The sequence below is a fragment of the Lonchura striata genome, chromosome 13 (genome assembly GCF_050655825.1).
Source record: "Lonchura striata isolate lonStrDom1 chromosome 13, ASM5065582v1, whole genome shotgun sequence".
Lineage (NCBI taxonomy): Eukaryota > Metazoa > Chordata > Aves > Passeriformes > Estrildidae > Lonchura > Lonchura striata.
In genome coordinates, this window is record NC_140715.1 from 14,734,087 (window position 1) to 14,753,645 (window position 19,559).

The 19,559-nt window shown below is 42.9% G+C and overlaps 1 protein-coding gene across 1 annotated transcript; it reads right to left on the reverse strand.

Moving 5' to 3' along the window:
- Window positions 1-3,201: 3,201 nt before the first annotated feature.
- Window positions 3,202-19,324, reverse strand: NMUR2 (neuromedin U receptor 2). Its single transcript, XM_021552222.3, has 4 exons — window positions 10,975-19,324; window positions 6,061-6,145; window positions 5,240-5,365; window positions 3,202-4,293 (listed from the first exon to the last, which is right to left on the reverse strand). The coding sequence occupies exons 1-4, from the start codon at window positions 11,692-11,694 to the stop codon at window positions 4,034-4,036; spliced, it is 1,191 nt and encodes a 396-aa protein (XP_021407897.1). The 5' UTR covers window positions 11,695-19,324; the 3' UTR covers window positions 3,202-4,033.
- Window positions 19,325-19,559: the final 235 nt, after the last annotated feature.

Here is a 19,559-nt window from a genome sequence, read left to right on the forward strand (position 1 = left end):
TCATTATGGTCCATTCTGTACATAGCAAATTCCTTTTTTCAGAGTCAGGGAATCATGCACAAGATGTTCACTGTCTTTTGGTGCATGGTGACCTGCCCTAACAACCTCAAAAGTGTTTTTTTCCCAGGAGAGGAAACCTGTAGGGGCCAGATTGGGCAATTTTCGGCAGTTTCTTTGTGAGCTCTTTTAACCCCCAGCTCACTCTGAAGGACATTTGCCATCATTGCATTGACTTGGACCAAATTCTAAACTCCATTTAATCCTTGAAAGATTTTGTTTTGTTTTGTTTTCTTGTTCATTCTGCTTTCACTATCATATTTCTCCTTACATTAATATCCGTTTGATATGGAAATGCCACAGCTCAGCAATTTGCTAGTTTGTAGGAAAAGAAATCTCAGTGGTGAAGACACTAGCAAGTGTCATAATGAAAGCAGAGAAAATGAGAGAGCTGTGTGAAAACAGAGAGGGAGAGCAGATCTGGCTGTTCCAGAGGTTGGGAAGGAGAGTTCCTGCTTTGGGACCCTCTCCTGGCTATGACAACTGTGCTGCCCAATTTATAACCTCCTCCTCTGTAGGAGCAGTTGTGCAGAATTCTTGGATGCCATTCTTCAAGGCCCATGGGGATTTGTGCTGGTTTTGTGCAAATATACCAGCTGAAATGCTGAAATATGTTGGTAGGGTTTTTTTGTTAGTTTTTTTTGTTTGTTTGTTTGTTTGTTTTTTTAAGGACAGTGACTTGGAATGAGCTCTTGGTGTCCTGCACTTGGTGCTGGCTGGACATTTGGGGAATGTCCATCTTCTGCTGCTCACATGGAAGCAGAGGGAGAAACAAGAAGCACGAGGTTTTCTGGAGCATGGACCAGGCTTAGGTAGACAGAGTTTAGTATATTTATTTTCATGTTACATACAGATACAGATAACCATCTCTGCAGCTGAAATGTACATTTAGTTTTACTGATAAGCTGTGGTTTAAACACTTCAAAACACAGCAGTGTTCAAAAACTCTTCATATAACCTGAACAGAACTGCCCACCTGCTGTTCATGGTGTTTTCCCCAACTGAACCTGGTGTTAGATCTGAGCATCACTCATTGGCAGCAAACACAATTCTTCTCTCCTTTGAGTCTTCCTTGTAGCACATTTCAGACTCTCCACGTTTTGTTCACAGTGCTGGAGCACTGCCCCTGCTCTTCACACTTTCTGCTCACACATTTGCACATTTCCCAGAGAGAAACAGAAGCAGAGAAATAAATCAATAGACAATTCTGTCTCAAAAGTCACGCTTGATTTCAAATAAATACAGTTTTATCACACCAGACCACTTTGGGGGAAGGAGAGTTATTCTCCATTTTTGTGCAACAGGAGTTTTTCTCAGCCAGTTGCCAACATTTTTCAGCAGCTGGCTATGAAAGCTCCTTAATGTATAAATAAAGGAACGGCATCAGCTTTCATGACATCTCTATCCATCTTCTTGTTTTTTTTCATCTCTGGATCCAGCTTTCAAAATGCAGGAGGTAAATATCAGAGCAGAGTGATAAATAACTCAAGCACTGACCTTTGGGGAAGAAAAGCCTCCAGTGGACATCAACTACATTTAGGGTCAAAGTGAATCAACTCTTTTCCAGAGATCCTCCCTCAGGAGTGAGGGGTACCAAGCTGTGCAGCCACCAGGAACTTAACTTGGAGTCTCCAGTTAGTCTGCATTTTTTTTTTTCACTGCATTTATTTTATTTTCAGCAGAATTCAGAGGAGTTTTGACATGTCTCTCCCAATAACTCGCTACTTCTCTTCTAAAATTTTTCCATCCATGCAGATGGAGAGGAGAGGAGAGGAGAGGAGAGGAGAGGAGAGGAGAGGAGAGGAGAGGAGAGGAGAGGAGAGGAGAGGAGAGGAGAGGAGAGGAGAGGAGAGGAGAGGAGAGGAGAGGAGAGGAGAGGAGAGGAGAGGAGAGGAGAGGAGAGCATCACTCAAGGATGTCTCTCACTCATGGATGGCTCTCTCTGCACCTACACAAGATGCTGTCTCACCCAAAATCCATAAAAGGCATTGAAAGAGCCACAAAAGCTGGCAGAGGACTGTCTCCAGCCCATGCTGGATGTGTGACTATGTCTCCTCAGCCCTTTGGCTGGTGTCTAGGGCAGATTTCACACAGATGGGACAGGAAGGAAAACCCCCAGGGTTCCGTGAGGGATCTGCCCAAGGCAGGCACAGGGTGAAGGAGGAAATCCAGCACAGCCACTGCCCAGCTGGTCCCCAGCTGGTCCCCAAGTGGTTGATGGGATCACAGAGAGATGCACAGGCAGGAGAACAGGGACCTGGGCAGCCACAGGCAGCAAGGCACCACTGCCATGGCCTGTCCAGAGGGAAAACACACTGAAATCTCTGGCAGAGGGAAAAAGAATGCAGATTTTCTGCTTAGAAATGAAAATGTCACTAGTAAAATGCAAGTGTCCACTTGGGGGTGGTAAAGCATTTCAGCTGTGTCTTGAGGGAGCAGGAATGGCCTTTTCTCTGCAGGCCTTGTGTGTGGCTCTTCCCCTCTCCAAGGCTTGTTTCTCAAGACTGCAGGTGGTAAAAAGAGTTTGAAAATATTCCCCTTAAGCTCCAGGAAAAGAGGACTCTCCAGTTGCCATGAGTCTCCCACCTTGGAGTCCCACAATGAGAAAAAAACAGAGAACTTTGGGGCAAAGAAAGAAAGAGACCAGTAATCAGGAGTACAATCCCTTCCTCCTTGGTAGGAAATGTCATCTGGATCCCCTGTGACCAGAATGGAAAATGATTTTATGCACACAGTGTGTCATCTCTGAGGAGCTAATGTTGTTATTTGCTGTGATAACTCTGTGTTCTCTGGCTGTGTTAGTGACTGCCAGTCCCCTGGTGACACTCAGGGGACGATTCTCTGTGGCAGTGCGTTCCAAGCCTGAGCCCAGCCTGGGGAGCAAACCCAGGGTGCACACAGGAGGCATTTCCCTGAAACACAACGAACAGGCTTTGAAAAGTGTGAGACAGAGATTTACAAAATTCTTTATCGCATAATGGACCCTCCCTTGGCAAAATTCTACAGGGGCCTGTCCCTGCAGTCAGCAGAGCCCAGGAATTTTCACTCTGATATGGGTGTACTGCCCTCAGGATCTGTTTGCACCACAGGGATGCAGGGAAGTTTTTCAGACCTTGTGGCAAAAACTGAATTTAGTAGATGCAGTATCACTGCAAAACTCCCAATTTTATTGCCCTTATATATCAGGTTTGTCCCAGTTCCCTCTGTTGGGAGTGCTGTCCAGGCTCCTTCCTGGTGATTGCTAATCCTCGTAGATCTCTGACTTCTGCAGTCCACCTGGTGTAGGAGCACTGAAGTCTGCTGGTGCACAACCACAGGTCTTCGCTGGTGGAGACAACACATAAATATCTGAAGTTGAAGTGATGATAAGAAGCTCAGAAAGCAAAAGTTTGCTTTACATTTGTCTTACAGTTGTTGGCTCCCTGGTTCTTCTGGCCCAGAAATAGCTGCTGCTGGGGGCTGGTGTTTATCAGCCCAGCTCTGAGCTACTCTCATTCTTGCCTGTCTGCTGGTGTTGACAGGAGAGGTCTGCAACAGGTTGTAACAGAGGGAAGTGGGACTGGCTTACCTAAAGCTAGAAGTGGGGAGAGAAGGTTTATGCAGAAAATCGTCCTGTTTCAAAATAAGTAAAACCTGATGTTTTGGTTGCTGCACGAGAAGCTATTTGGTAAGACTTGACTAAGCTGATTTTGTCTCCTGTGCTGGCAACATCGGGAGTGTCTCTCACCTTTTAAAGCAGCTCTTTGTTGGCACAGCTTGCAGTGAGCAAACTCCCATTTCCTGCCCTCCCATTAGCTTGGGGGCAGTACAGTGCTTCCCTAAGATATCCTAAATACAGCCTCCTCCTTCATTCATTCACTCAGTGGGACATCTCCTGAGCAATTCTTGCTGAAATCAGTCTTTTAGGAAGTTTTCTTGTGCTTTAGTTTCTTAGTTTTCTTAACCTTCTCTCTCACCTGGATGACAACACAGAAAGTCACAGGCCAGTGGAGAGCTGAGAGCTGCTGACAGATGTCCTGTGAGTGCCAGGGACACTTGTGTTTTCAGCAGAGTCCATGAGATTGTGATCCTCAATCACAAATATGCTCTTCTGGGATGAAATCTTGCAAGTGGGATGTTTAGGGGCACAGTGCTTGCAGCAAGGAGAAATCACACTGAGGAAAGCCATCCTGAAGCGCTGGGACAGCAGGTTGTAAATGATGGGGTTCGTGGCAGAGCTCAGGTAGAAGAAAACACCTGGGAGAACAAGGTTGGGGGGAAGAGAGAGTCATTTATTTGTGTGTGAAACTATCTCAGAAGAGGAAAATCTCTTTATTGCCTGTACAGCTCCACTAAACTTGGATGCAAGGGTGGAGCCAGCAGCAGTGGAGCTCTGCTGCCTTCCTGGCACAGGCAGAGGGATGTCTCACCAAGGTTAGCTCAGCTTTCACTGCAGTGAAAGTGGGAGAGATTGGGAATTGGAGCCCAGGCTCTCCAGCTGTTCGGGAGCCAGCTCTCTCTTGAGCTGCCCTGAGCTGCCTCCAGCACTGCCCTCATCCCCACAGCAGGGTTTGCACAGCTGGTGCCCCAGCAAAGCTGTCAGAGGATAACTTCCAGCCAGGGGAAGCTAATTTCCTACAACTCACCAGGACAATGGCATAAGATTGGATTTGTTTGAGCAGCGTAATGGCCACAGTCAGTTTTCCCATGGCAGACTGAAAATAAAATTTGTCTTTGAAAAGCCTTTCATTTTATGGTTGGCAGGGCCATAAACATTTGGTTTCATCACCCAGTGCTGAACAGTAGGTAAGGCTTTTACATTTGGTAAGGTTTCCTATTTGCCCCAGAGAGCCTGTGGAGGATGCTGCTTGCTACTGTGTACTTCTTGAAAGCACCTGAATGACAGCAATCTTTACTTCTGAACATTCCCAGGAATTAAAAGCAGCTAGTAATGATGCATGATATACTTTTTTTTTCATTTTATTTTTTGTGAATTTGACACATGTCCAGATCTTGAAAGCTGCAGAAACCTGCCTGCAATTTTTATTCAGGTGCAGTTCTCATCACTGCCCACCAAACCTCAAGGTTTTCCACATAAGTCTCATGTCCTCTGCAAAATAAATGACTACACATTCCAAGTAAAACCACTCACAAATACTTTTTTCCCCCCACTCCCTGTGCAAGTGGAAGAAGAAAGCTTTACCTGACACCACGTGAATTAAGTTGAAGGTATTGGCCAAGGGCTCAGTCCATTCCACAACAAAGCTGAAGAAAAGTCGGTCTATGTGGAATGGAGCCCAGCAGATGGCAAAAACTATCACGAGGACAACTGGTGTGGAGAAAGGGGAGAAGGAAAGCTGGTCAGAATGGGAGCCTGCACAGCACAGAGAGTTCATAAAGTTGGATGGGAGACTTAATATATAAATTATATTCATGGTTTCAAAACTTTTGCTATCCTTTCTGTCTTACCATTACCAACTAAAAGAACAATATTTCCACTGATTTCTGTATTGGATAATCCAGTTTGTGCACACAGGGTGACATTCAAACAGAGCAGGGAACAGCCAGGCAATGTTGGGGTATAAATGGAGGCCAAACCCATTCCAGGATCAGAAAACCAGGCTGGCTCCAAAGCACAGTTTGGTGTAATGCAAAACAGATGTACATTGTGCAAAAATGTACAAGATAGACTATTTGCACTCTGAAAAAAAAAGAGGATCCTCCCTGAGGGCTGCAGGTGCTAGTTTAGAATGAAGGGTGTTGGAGAATTGTCATGCAAGCATCTGCCATGAAAGTTTCCTCCCCTCCTCTTCTGCTGGGGAGGAAAATTTGCTTTGTTTTGGTTGTTACTCCTAATGCTTCACTCCTGCAAGTCGAGATACAACAGAAAAAGTTTTGGTTTTTTTTTTTTTAATATGACAGCTACTCATAACTCTTGTATCCAATGAACTTGCTCAATACCCTTCAGGATCTGGTCCCACTCCTGCTCATGGTAAATAAAACACAGAAGGACTCACTACTTACACAACATCTTGGTGACTGATCTCCTGGATGGCCTCTGAACATTCACAGCCATTTCCTCCACTTCCAAAGATTCATCTCCTTTCAACTGGCAAAAGGAGGGAAACCAAAGGACAGCTTAGACAAGAGACCACACCCACACCAGACACAGGCTGTTTGATATTTTGATGGTTGTAATTTGAGAAAGCAAAATTTGGGGCCACTCGGGACTCATTGAAAAAAAAAAATCTGCATTTAAATTTCAGTTTTGGTCTAGAAAAACATGGAAGCTTTAGGTTCAAAACAATCTGCAGATTACAGCAAATTTGTATTTCATTTCCCCACTTATCTTTTCTTAGCAAGTCAATATTTGGTTCACAGTTTCTGTTCCATTTCAACAGTATTTTACTAGGCATTATTTTCTCTTCTAGCAAAATATAATTTGTTTGTTTATTTTCCTAAAAGTGTTCCCCACAATTAAGCACAATCCAATGATCCAAAAAATACCCAGAGATACCTCAGTACAACATAGCTGTAATAATTGGAAAAAATCCAGTGGAATTCAAGGGAGTTTGTTTCATGCCCTGAGTGTTGGGAGTAGTTGATATTCAACCAATCAAATGAACAGATCCCAGAAATTCTGCCTTGCAGATGGGCAGGGTGCATGATACACACAGATTTAGCCACACACTGCTCAGGCACAATGAGGAGTGGGTTTTCTCCAGTAGTTTTTCCTGGACTTAAAAAAAAATGGGCAATATATATAAATATAATATAAATAATATATGAATATATAAAAAATATAATATAAATGATATATAAGGAGCAATAATCTGATCATCCCTGGAATCCATCCCCAGTATGTTTATGATGAGAAGACTGGTGCTTTAATGAAAAGGTCAGGTTTACATAAACAGGGCAATTGGTTTGAGTACCAAAGAAATAATATCTGGAAAGTCCATATTTGGTCCCAGCTTCCTGCAGTGGGAAGTCCTGATTAGCCAACAGCTTTGTCTGTTTTCAAGTAGGGAAACTGGAACCAAAACTTAATTATACATGAGACAATATCAGGAATGAGGGAAAAGATACTAATCACTCTGGATTTGTAAAAGCCTTGTGAAGACATACTAGTTGTGCTATTTGCTTTTGCCTTTTACACTGTGACTTTGCTCTTTGATTAATAATACTTTTCTGTAAGGATGATGAAATGAGCCCTTCTTTCAGTGTTCTCTTTATTCCATTTATAAAAGGAAAAAACATATAAATGGAATTATATAGTCGAGTGTAGTGTAATTCAGCCTCTCATATTTTACATTATTTCCCTTGTAACTTTTAGTCATAGCCACAGTTGCTTAAGGAAAAGACTCAGCTGATTTGTAACACATCTACTGATAAATGATTAGATTTATTAAAACTCCTGGATTCCCTTCAGTGGTTTTCAGTCTCAACAGTAATCTATTCCAGGCATATTCCAAAGCCTCAGAGAGTACAGTGTGCTGATGCTGTAATAAACCAGAGACACATGTATCTTTATATTTCCCCTTCCTCCTGTCACTTTGATGATGCTGTAAGGCTCTTCTTTAGCCTCAAGTGATGAAGGTGTAACAGGTAAGAACAACTCAGCAGCTGCAGTTTAATGAAACAGAGAAAGATTACAAACAGAGAGGGAAAAAAAAATGAGCCCATGGCAAAGGTTGTAACTTGAGTTAATGCCAGTATTTTGAGAGGGATAGAACCCCGGCCAAGATACTTTTACATCACTGTGATGTATGAGGCTGTGTAGGTTTGAGATGAATGCTACCTTTTCACTGCAAGAGAATTAAAAGTGACTGGAGCAAGAAGCTGAAAATTGGATTTCCCCCCCACCCCCCAGATCTTTATTAGCTACAGCATTTCACCCCAGAAATCAAAAGGCTGAGTGAAAGCAGGGTCTCACCTATGCCCAGACAAGCATAGTGAGGCCACTCTACAAAAGAGGGACTGCTTTCTGTAATCTGCAGAAGAGGAATGGTTTCTGTAAACTCCTTGTCCTGTTTGACACTAGTGGTGATCAAAGTTTCTCTTCAGCTGATGGAAAAATTTATATTTAAGCCCCACAAGGCTCCTGCTAAAGATTACAGTCCTGCCTGTTTTGGAGTTTGCTGCTGAGCTGCAGCCTTGGTGTGCCCTTAGCTCACCCCCATGGCAAAGCAGAGCCAGCCACTGGGAAAAGAACTGCTGAACAGCCTCCATGGAAAGGGGACAGCTCTGGAAGAGCTGTGCTGGGCTCTGCAGAAATTAGCCAAAGGCAGTCACCATCCACAGATGATTCTGGGTGCTTAACAGCTGGGCATCTGAGGGGAGAAACAGATTTTAATGATAAAAGTTGGACCAGATGTGCATTGGTAAGAACAAGTTGTCTTACTTCAAAGACAGCTAAAATAAAATTGCCACTATATCAAAATTTATAACAATTTATTTCTATTATTATTATTATTATTGTTATTACTATTATTATTATTGCCAATTACTGAGGGGATGTGAGACTAAGAGAAAAGCTGGAACCTTGGGAGAAGAATCATCCAGCCTACGCTGTCAGAAACCCTTGTTAAATAGAGTATGATTTTTAGACAAGCTGTGATCAGCACCTGCATTCCTTTTAGGAATCAGTTTGAAAGAAATGGGCAGGGACCTTGCACTGAATCCTGCTGCAATGCAGACTTGTCCCCAAGCAATCCCATCCCACCTCAATCAGTGCCCCACGGATGAACTTCCATGAGCAGCTACTGCCCCATGTTCTCATCTCATCCCTCTCCCCTCCCTCCTCAGCTCTTTGGCTGTGGGTTGTAACCCACACCTCAACAGCTGAACTGGGTTTGAAGAGCCTGGATGATTTAGGGATTTATCCTAAAGGTATCTGTGATGGGAACCCCATGAAAGAGGCAGCAGGAAGCTTCCACAATTGAGCCTAATGAGTTTACAGTGCAATGAGCAGTGTCCTCTTCTTTACACTGGTGATCAACTGATCAATTGACCACAACATTGCAATATTAAACCACCAAGCCTTAAAATTATACCCAAGTAGATAATGAGGTAATCAACCATTTCCCAGTGAAAAAGACAAATGTGTTTTTACATTTTTTCAAGGGATTGAACTATAAATTAACTCAGGTACCCTATGACCCATGTGTGCTGCCTTCTCACAGCAGCTTGGCAGGTCCCTGTCCCCATCTGCATTGCATCCTGAGAGTGTCCAGTGCTGGCAGAGCTTGAGAGAGAAAATGGTGAACAAATGCCCTTTCTACAAAGCCTGGATATGAAAAGGTCATGCCTCTGTTTGCTGAATTTAAGCTGTTGCACAACCTTTGGATCAACCCTGATCTTTTCCACTGAGTTCTGTGAGTGATACATGGCACTCAGGTAACTGCAGGGTGCTGCTAAAGCCTCATGAATTTCCTCCTCTGCTCTCCTCTGTGAGCAGATGAAAAGTGTCTCCTCTTGGAAAATTATATATATTCATCATTCTTCTATCACTTCTGTTGAAGAAATGAAATCTTGCCAGTGCAGCTTGGAGATAATGCAGATCTAGCCAGGATGGATTCTGTTAAAATTTGGAAGTCTGAGCTGGATGTACAGAAAAACAGAGGCACAAACAGTGAACATTCCTGTCTTTAGGAAAGACAGCTTGAATAAATGTGGAAATTTGCAGAAGTCCTGGGGGATCAGCCCTCATCTGGTACTGAGCTTCTCTTCTGGGATGGGGTATAGGAATATCTGCTGCTGCAAATAGAAGTTATTGCAACCTTCAAGTCTTCCTTTTATAAACTCAGGGATTTCTCTTTTTCTTTCTGTAACAACTCTATTTTCATCACCTTTCATTCCCTTCAGGTCTAATGTTGCAAAATATTAATTGAAACTCTGCAAAAGACCCCTCAAGAGCCTCCAGAGATTGGGGATAGTTTAACCCATTCACTGCCTTGAGGATCTGCTCTGTTATGTGGATTTCTGGCAGATAATCCATGTTTTTTTTCCTGGGTAAGTAAAAATTATATGTACACCAGCAGAGATTTAGTTGAGTTTCTTGCATATTATTTAATAAGTTCATTTGTCTTCCTTTCTTGCTAAGGGATCAGACACATCTTTGTAAACTTTAAGTTACATTCAGTGTGATAAAATGGGATTTATATTGTCTAAACTTATGAGAAGAAAGTGGTCATCAAGTCACTGTGATTAGCAGTACATTTCAGTGTTGTGCTATGTAGTTTTATAACACTGTGATCCTGATTGTTTTTCCACATATTGACGTGATGGATACTTGTTAAAAGTAGTTTCAATTTCTGAAGAGAGAATGAATATAAGCTCTAAGGTAGCCTGGTAAAACAAGGCTGTAGTTATATAAATTGATGAATTTTCTAGCTGCAGCAATAAGCTAACATTTCAGTTTACAAGCTTTGTGAGTTTTAACAAGTGAATATAACCACCAGCTCCAGGGAAGGAAAAGAAGAAAGTAATGCAATGGAAATTCTACGAGGAAAGAGAAAACAAATAGTACACAAGATTCAATCACTAGCCATCTTCTTTTTATTCCTTTCACATTTTCCTTTTGGTCCATTTCTTTCTAGTCCCTACTGCAAAGGTGTAAATCTCTGGGAGGCTGGAAACAATCTACAGACTTGAGTGTTTCATTAACATTCAGATGTGAGCAGCAGTGATGGTAAGTTTTTATAAGAAGATTGGGGTAAATTATTCCTCAACATAGCTATACTAATCTCAGAACAGGATTGCACCAGAGAAGAAGTTGGATCTACTATTTTCAGAGGTTTGAGAAACACTTTTGCTGTTTTGAGGGGAAAACCTGGGCAACAAAAAAGGTGCGAAAGTCACTCAAAAGCCACATATAGACACAAACACACAAGAATGAGCCAAGGAAACACTGAGCACAGTTGGAGCAGGACTTACTCTTAGCCCCATCAGATAGTACAGCACACTTATCACCCCCATGGGCAGCACATAGAAGAGCAAAGAAGTGATCTGCACAATACAATTGTAGATCCACAGGGGCATGACCACGGTGCAGGTGGCGGAGCCGGGCACCAGCGTGCCGTTGGGGAAGCGCTGCAGCACGATGCCGTGGGTGCCCGTGTTGGGCAGGGCGAAGAGCACGGAGAGCAGCCAGAGCGCCAGGATGGTCCTGAGGGCGCGGCGGCGCGTGCTGGCCAGCTTGGCACGCAGCGGGTGCAGGACGGCCACGTAGCGCTCCACGCTCAGCGTGGTCACGCTCAGGATGGAGGCGAAGCACACGGTCTCCAAGAGAGCCGTCTTCAGGTAGCAGCCCACGGGCCCCAGCAGGAAGGGGTAGTTGCTCCACATCTCGTAGACCTCCAGGGGCATCCCGAAAAGCAGCACCAGCAGGTCTGAGACCGCCAGGCTGAACAGGTAATAGTTGGTCGGGGTCTTCATGCTGCGGTGCTTGAGGATGACGAGGCAAACCAAGAAGTTCCCCACCACCCCGACAACGAAGATCACCGAGTACACCAAAGCCATGGGCAGGAACAGGTGGCTCCGTCTGGGCCCGCACAGGAAGGTTAAATAATCCTCAGTGCTGTTTAAGTACCTCCTGAGACGTTCTTCATGTAGAGCAAGGTGGTTTAACCAGGAGAAATTACTGACCCAGGCCATTGCTGGATCTGTTGAAACGTCTCACAGCTGAGGTTTGCTGTCCTTTCTGTTTCTCCGTGCAAGTTTGCTCACTTCTTGCAGAGAGAGGAGGAGGGGGCAGCTGCCTTGCCAGCCCTGGAAGCGCAGAGCCACTGAGGATGTGAATGAGTGTGTTTGCCTGGCTCTGGGTAAGGTTGTGCTGCTCCACAGCTGTTTCCCTGGCAGAGCCCCTCAGCCAGAAAGCCCCTCCTTTCCCACATATTCATTGGCTCGCTACGTGCGTTAGATTATAGTGTAGGGAAAGAGGTTCCAGGCACTTGCATCAGCTCCCGCAGCTGATGCATTTACAGAGTCACTAAAGTGGGATTTAGGGAGCTGCCAATCTGAAAAACGGAACACAAAACCAGATGCAGGTTATTTGTTTATGTCAGAGGGTGGGAAAGCAGACCAGAAACACCCCCAAAACTCAGTCCAAAAAGCTTTTGCAAAATTATTATAGTGCTACATCCTAGTTATGAGCCACAAGCAAAACACAACTAAACAAAAGATTCTGGCATGATTTTGTTGTTCAAATCTCTGCTAATTTTTATTTTCTGTTGTCTATGGCAGCAAGTACTTGGAGACAGAGTTTGATCAGTAGAAAGCCAAATAATTTCTGTAGCCATTTCTGTGGAATTATAATGCTTCAGCCTTTTTTTAAACACTGCAATTGTTTTTCTCCTGAGGTCTGACTAAAGATTTTAATTGCAATTCTTATTCACATCAAAATATTTTCTCACTTCCCAAGTATGCTGGAATTTGATCCTATATTCTTAGAGAGCCTTGTTTTGGGAATATTTCTGTACAGCATATTATTCCATATTTATTGCCTATGTGGCATAAACTTCTATAAACTCTTATTTATTCATGAATGACAAGCATTCTGCAAACACACTTTCTGAGCCAAAAAAAAAGGGTCTCCTGCAAGAACCCTGGCTGTGCCAAAATAGATCATTTAGCTCTGAATGAATGCTTGATTACCTCCTGAATTTCTCTAAAACAAAAAAGGTCCCAAGTCTGTAGATAAAATTTTCTGAGATTCAGCTGTTTGAAATTGAAGAGGTGTAAGGTCTGAGGGCTCATTTATGGGATTTTTGTCAGCTTGGTGTGTGATTTGTCTGCCCAGAGCCTCTCATTAGCTCTCATTTGAGTACCTGCCCTGTCCCCTCCTTGAAGCCATGTAAACCTTTTACATCCCCGACATCCTTTGGCAAGGAACTCCTTGAATCTGCTATTTGTGTGTGTATCTCTTTTCTCTGTTTGACCCTTTAGCTTGATCTCTCAATGAAAAGAAAAAGATTGTTCCAATAAGCACAGACTGCCTCCAAAATAGCAGCAGCGTGTGAAGGACCAGGGGCTGGTTCCTTTGAGGCACATTCAAAGTGTGGAGCCTGGGAATCACTGAGAAATCATTTGAAATGTGAAAGGCGTGGAAGGTACTACAACAAACATACTAAAAGGCAGAAGCAAGTCTCTTGTGATGACTTTCAGACATGCTGAAATTATCTCACATAAAAACTGCATCAGAAAGACCCAGCTCATTTATTTTCAGCATTGCACGGAGGTATTTTGTTCAGCAGATTGAAAAGTTTTACTGGATTATTGAATAACAAATGTGCCCTTTTGACCCATTGCTCCTTTCATTAAGGATTCAGTTTATAGCTATTCCCTGCATTTTAACAATGTTAAATTTGATCTTGATCTGCTGATGATGTAAGAAGTAGGAGAGGAATCATTAGTTGAGTTCCTGGCTGACACCAGGATTAACTCTTTCAGAGCACAGCAGAAGACAAGTATTTGAAAATTTGTACAGCACTAAACATTTTCTGTACTTCTGCTTCACTTTCAATTTGTTTTTTGTTTTATTTATGTCTTTTTTTTTTTTTTTTTTCCCACATACTTTCTTAGTACTTTATTTCTTTCCATTTCTCCTTTTTCTTCCCCGGTAAATTCCATAATTCCACTCCACCCTGCAGCATACCTGAGGTGAGTAAACCCTTCTGAAGTAGCTACCGAATTGGCTTCATTTTTCTTCTTGCACATTAACCTCTCTAAAGAAACTGAAGTGGAAGATTGAGTCTGTTCAGCTTGAACTCAGTCTTACAGAAAAGGAAACCAGAGAGGTTTGAGTTATTTACTAAAAAGCCAAAAGGGCAGTGACACCCACTGTGATCTCTGTGAGAGGAAAGCAATGGGCTGTGCAAACACACCAGGTCACCTCAAAGTGTGAATGTGCCAGACCCACGGTGCCTACTTCCACTTGTTCTCAATCCTTTCTGATCCTGCTGAGCTCAGATGCTGAAAACCTGTAAGAATAGAAGCAGAAGAAAACCAGATAACCCATGGACCAATGTTGCTATGACCACGACTGTGTTGTAGATGGAGAGGACAAAGAGAGTGGAAAATATATTTCAGTTTATTTCTCAAATCTTTATTTGTGTTCTATATCATATCTGTCTCAATAAGGATAGAAGAATGTATTCAACCAAAGACTTGCTCTGGCTCTATATGAATGGAAATATTTTATTTTTACAACCAAGACAGAAAATAAAAACAGATTTTCCTTATGAAAGTAATATTAAAGCATTTGATATTTTTCTTTATAAAGCAAACTTCAATAGTGCTTGCTTTTATACACTGCAAGGAAGAGGGTGTGCTGCATGCTGGCCTTGGAATTGTGCAGCTTTATACAACAGCAATGCAATGAATGTAATGTAACATCTCCATTAATGCAGTGTAATGCTGGCAACATTAACCCAGACAAGATTTTTGGCACTGTGCAGGAGTCACAGTGAGGCACTGACAGTGTCCTTACGCTGGTGATGTCTCTTGTCCCAGGTTTACATTGTGGAATGTTTGCCAGTGGAACGTGCTGCTATGAAAAGCAAAGTGAAAACTTAAGAAGGGCTGAATTCAAACACCTTCATGTCAAAGCCCTTGTAAGGACACCATTAACTACTTTATATTAGTACCTGGTGAGTGCTGGAGTCCAGGACATCCCTCTGGCTGCCCTGGCTGTCTCAAGACCCTGGCAAGGGTCTCAGGGACCCTGCCATGAAATCAAAAACATCTGTGGCTTTGATTTCAGCCCATGAAAAACTGTCAACTCTGGATGAGGAATGGCAAGTCACAAGGGTTTTAGTAGTGTGATGCTTGAATTAACACAGTGTGGAAAAGTAGAATTTTGGGACTTTAAATATGGTGTTCAATGGGCTACAAGATGGAGGAATTTGGGCGTGTCCTAACCTTCTTCTCCTTCCTCTTGCCCTCCGTGTCTTGGTGTGATGGTGACACTTTTCTATTGGTTAAGGATAGTGACACACTGTCCAACATAGATGATAGAAAATGGTGAAGAAATTGTAAATATAGACATGTAGTTTTGAGTATATAGTGTGGGAGCTGCCCAGGGCTTAAGGCAGAAATGTTATGGCCTCCTTGCTAGGCAGAGTTTGGCAGATCAGAGAGAAAGAGAATTTAGGTAAGAAGAAATAAACAACCTTGAAAATGCAATCAGAAGCACTCCAGGCTCCTTCTTTGGCTGCTCAGGCTAAGGGAAGCAAAGACTCTTTTTGATCTCTTGGGGTCATCCTGACCTTCAGAACCTCAAGAGAAATTGACAGGTGAGTAATTGGGAAATGGGAAAATTGGGCACATTAATCAAGAGGCAGAGGACAGTGGAAGAATATAGAAAATGGATAAATGCTCCACTGGCACCACTGACAGAGGGGTGAGAGGTACTTTGAGATATGAACCATCATGATGGACTCTTCTGAACATTTTTTTATTTCAGAATGGAGACTTGCATTCATGCAAAACAAGCTATTTTTGGTTATTTTTAGCTATGTGGTGAAACAAGGAGGTTTCTCACCCAGCATCAAATGCTTGGTTGTGGATCTGGAAGTAAAAGAACTGTGTAAATGCCCTGGTGTGCCACACAGATGAATTCTGTTGCACTCTGCCCGTGTAATCCTGCACTGACATGTCCACTTGGCACCCAGGACTGGAGCTGGCATCTCTCAGCAGAGCTGCAGGGGATTTTGCTCAGACTTTGCAGGAAAATGCTGCACTTCTTACTGTGCACACACCCTCAAGAAGTCATCCTGCTTCGCTGGAAGGGCTTGGAGAGGCGCTGGGTTTGCCAGAATTCTTGACAAGAAGGTCCAATATTTTTTATCTTCAGCAGGTGAAGCTTGGCTTTTTTTCTCATTTCTAATTTCCTTTTGCAGACTCTATTGTTTCAGTGCTTTCTCCCCTGCAGTTTGAGGGTACTGAAGGCAGGGGCAAAAGCCTTTAGAGGCTCTGTGTGAGGGAGCTGCTCTGCAGGGCCTGAGTTCCCTGCTGCTTTCATGGAGCTTTTCTGAGCTGCCCTTGGGGCCACACAAAGTTCTGAATTGCAGATTCAAACTCCCCGTTTTAATCCTTGGAGGAGCTGGCAGTACCAAGTCTTTCTGTCCCAGAGGAATGCAAAGAAGAGGATGCAAATAAGAGGGTGAAAAGCTAGAAAGCAGAAATGTTAATTTTTACTACACTGAAGACATTAACACAATTTCCTAGAAAAATATAGCCCCATTCCCCTTATAAATTCATGAGCTATAATTATAGCTCGTGGATTTGACTTTTTTTCTTCTTTGAAAGGCCTGTTTGAAATGTTCCCTACAGTAGCTGGAATGTGAATCCTTGTTTTCCTAAGTACCTTCATTATAAAATTCAACATGCCACCAAACACATGGGTACATTCTGTGCATTTTCTCTTGCTCAAGGCTGGAGGATGGACCTGCACCAGAACAAAAGCTGGATCTGCAGGAGCCTTTCCATGACTCGTTTTAAGTCATTTTGCAATTACCTTGGCTCTTCACAGAGAGCTTCTCCATGGCTGTGCATGACATCTGAAGTCCCCAGGATATCAATCAACACAGAAGAAGTGGATTTCATAACTAAAGTATAAAATACCAATAAGGGCACCTCTTTGCCTGGAGCAGCTGGCATCCTACACAGGCAGTGCAGACACAGACCACTTCAGGAGTGGAACACATTTTGACTAACTTGAGTCATTAAAACCAGCAAATGAGTCTTCACAGATTTTTCAGGTTCCTACTTTAGTCAATAATGGAAAGAGGAACCTCCAGCAGGGATTTCTCCTAAGCCACAGCACAAGGTGAGACACATGACATGGAGTAGCTTAATTTTTCTCATTGTCTGCAGAGGGGAAGTGGGTTAATAACTTTAACAGCAGGCTTATTAAACAGAGATGAATTTAGACCTCAGTTTTGTACAGTCTTGTCCCTCCCCTTCCTATCAGGCTTTAGAGGGAGATTCCATTTTTGAGAAGATGTTTAGGACAGCTGAAAACAGAGCCAGTGAGGCAGCCAGCAGGTCCAGGGTGAGGACAGACCAGTGCTAAAATCACTCCCTACTCCTCTCTTACCCAGTGGAGTGGTCCCTATTGACACATTTTCAATAATGGATTGCTTTGTTAGTGTTGACTCCAGAAATTACTGAGTATTATGTATTTTGTTTTTAGAAAGCATTTTGTGTGTTTGTGTCTGTGTATGTGCTCATGCTTTGAAGAGGCAGTGGGTCAGATTTGATATGCAGAACAGCAAAAAGAGCTGAAAAAGAACCCTGATACATAAAATCTTGTAAGACTGAATGTGTCCATCATGTCTTGGTTTATGTGCAGGAAGAGGAAAGGATTTTCCTGAGAGAAAATGTAGGAAGTCACAAGCAGGGTACAGGATGAGTCAGGTTGCTTGAGTAGGAGGGGTCTGGTGCTACAGGGCTCAGATTTACGTGGGAGGAATCAGATGATTCAGCACCTCTCTGGCTCCCTGCACCCATTCCAGTTTCAACTCCCCTGCTTCTCTTCCTCTCCTTGTGCTGGATGTTTCTCAGGAGAGCTCAACTCACTTTGTTGTCTGACCCAAAACAGACTTAACTTCCCTGACATAGCAGAGATATTTTTCAGCTCACATCCATTTGGCTTCTGTTCCACACTTGGGGTTTGGGCAAGGATTTTTTTCCAATGGAAAAAAAGCCATCCATATCCTAGAGCCTGCATGGTGCCTGGATATGTGTTCAACATACACACTGAGGGGACAGAAGGAACCACAGGGACAATCTTAACATATTCAAAGGTAGGGATGTATTGTGCTGCTGGAGGTGGTGGACAGGAATTTGTGATAGTACAACTGAATCCATCAATGAAAATGATAAATGGGGCACATGGAATTTACAAGCACATATGGTATATAAACCCAAGAGAAATATTAAGAGAATTTATTTTCTGAATTTTTCCTTCTTTAAGGGTTGGTGGAGATAGCCTGGCTATAAGAAAGCCAAAGATAATTGGAAAACTTTTGTTCCTATTGGAATACATTTTCCCACAGAAATGCAGTGATGTGTTAATTTATATTCTATGAAGAATTAAACATTTTGTTCAGAGCTACTTACATACTAATACTAATATTAACAATATCACAATTTAATGGAGTGGAAATTAGAGAGCATTTTTTTTCCTCTTGGAATTTCAGAAAAGGCTTGTTTAAATTACCTGTGCATGTTTAAACTTCTTGTCTTCCCTAAAAGAATAATTCTACTGACACTTAGGCAAAAACACTTGTCAAGTTTCCATTTCCTCCTGCCTCAGCTACTCTTCAGGTTGCTTTTAAGTTGTATTACAGTGATCACTTGTCTTTGTGTCACATTGAGAATCAATATTATTTGACTTGGAATTGAAGAAACCATTTTTATGAAGAAGGATGTGCATTAATTTAGAACATTAATATGCTGACAGAATATGATTTCTTCCTGCTCTTTTCCACATTAGACTATCCCCAGGAGTCATATCTTGGTTAAGTTAAATGCAGCGAGGGATGGTAATGTTCTTTTGAATGTCTCCTGATACAAGGTTAGAGAGAGAAAGAAAACTCTAGACACAAGAGTGATGCAAAAATATGAGCCAGAGGCAGAATTTACCATAGTTTTCAAATAACCTAATGGACCTTACACATGGAAAGCAAACTGGATCAAATTATTAAAAAGCTTTCTTCAAATTGTGCTGGACACCACAAAACCATTTTTTTGCTTTACCACCCACTCAGTAGTGAGATGACCCCAGGCAGAACTGCAAAACAAGGTAAAATATTCCATCTCTGACTTCCAGAGCTGAGGAAAGAACCAGCAGCAGTCCTCATGCAGGGAGAGCAGCTCTCCTCTACAGGACTGGGGTGTGGTGGCCTCAGTATCCCTTTGAGCTGTGATTTGGGATTCAGTGACTTTATTAGGACAGTTCTTCTCCTCCAGGATTGAGATCAATCTGCCAGTTGGAGTTTGGAGCCTTATTCCCCTCAGTGAAACTGGGGGTGAGTGTGAGTCTCAGGAGCCTCCCACAAAACCCCTGCAAACAGGCAAGGGGATGAAGGCTGCTCCCTCTTCATTTCGGATGCAAAACAATGCAGTTTGGACTTTTGTGATGGGACAAATGAGAGGACAAGGGGAAATGGCTTCAAACTGAAAGAGAGAAGGTTTAGATTAGATTTTAGGAAGAAATTCCTTACTGTGAGGGTGGTGAGTCACTGGCACAGGTTGAGGATCTGTGGCTGCCCCATCCCTGGGAGTGTCCAAGGCCAGGTTGGATGGGGCTTGGAGGAACCTGGAATAGTGGAAGGTGTCCCTGGGGTTGGAAGGAAATGGTGAACCCAAAACTTTCCATGATCTATGATTTCTTAGGGGCTCTAAGGCCACAGCTGCTGCAGTGCATCTCTATTCTTCCCCAGCACTGGTTTAACTGCAGATGTACAAATTTGGCTTGGGCCTCCTCCCTTTACTGGGACACCAGCTCAACATCA

Bases quoted from the DNA above. Each gene is read 5' to 3' on its own strand.
- NMUR2 (XM_021552222.3), bottom strand. From the start codon at position 11,694: ATGGCCTGGGTCAGTAATTTCTCCTGGTTAAACCACCTTGCTCTACAT. The intron at 6,146-10,974 runs GTAAGTCCTGCT...TCCTTTTGCCAG, and splicing joins ACTATCTGATGGGGCTAAGA to TTGAAAGGAGATGAATCTTT. The intron at 5,366-6,060 runs GTAAGTAGTGAG...TCTCCACACCAG, and splicing joins ATCAGTCACCAAGATGTTGT to TTGTCCTCGTGATAGTTTTT.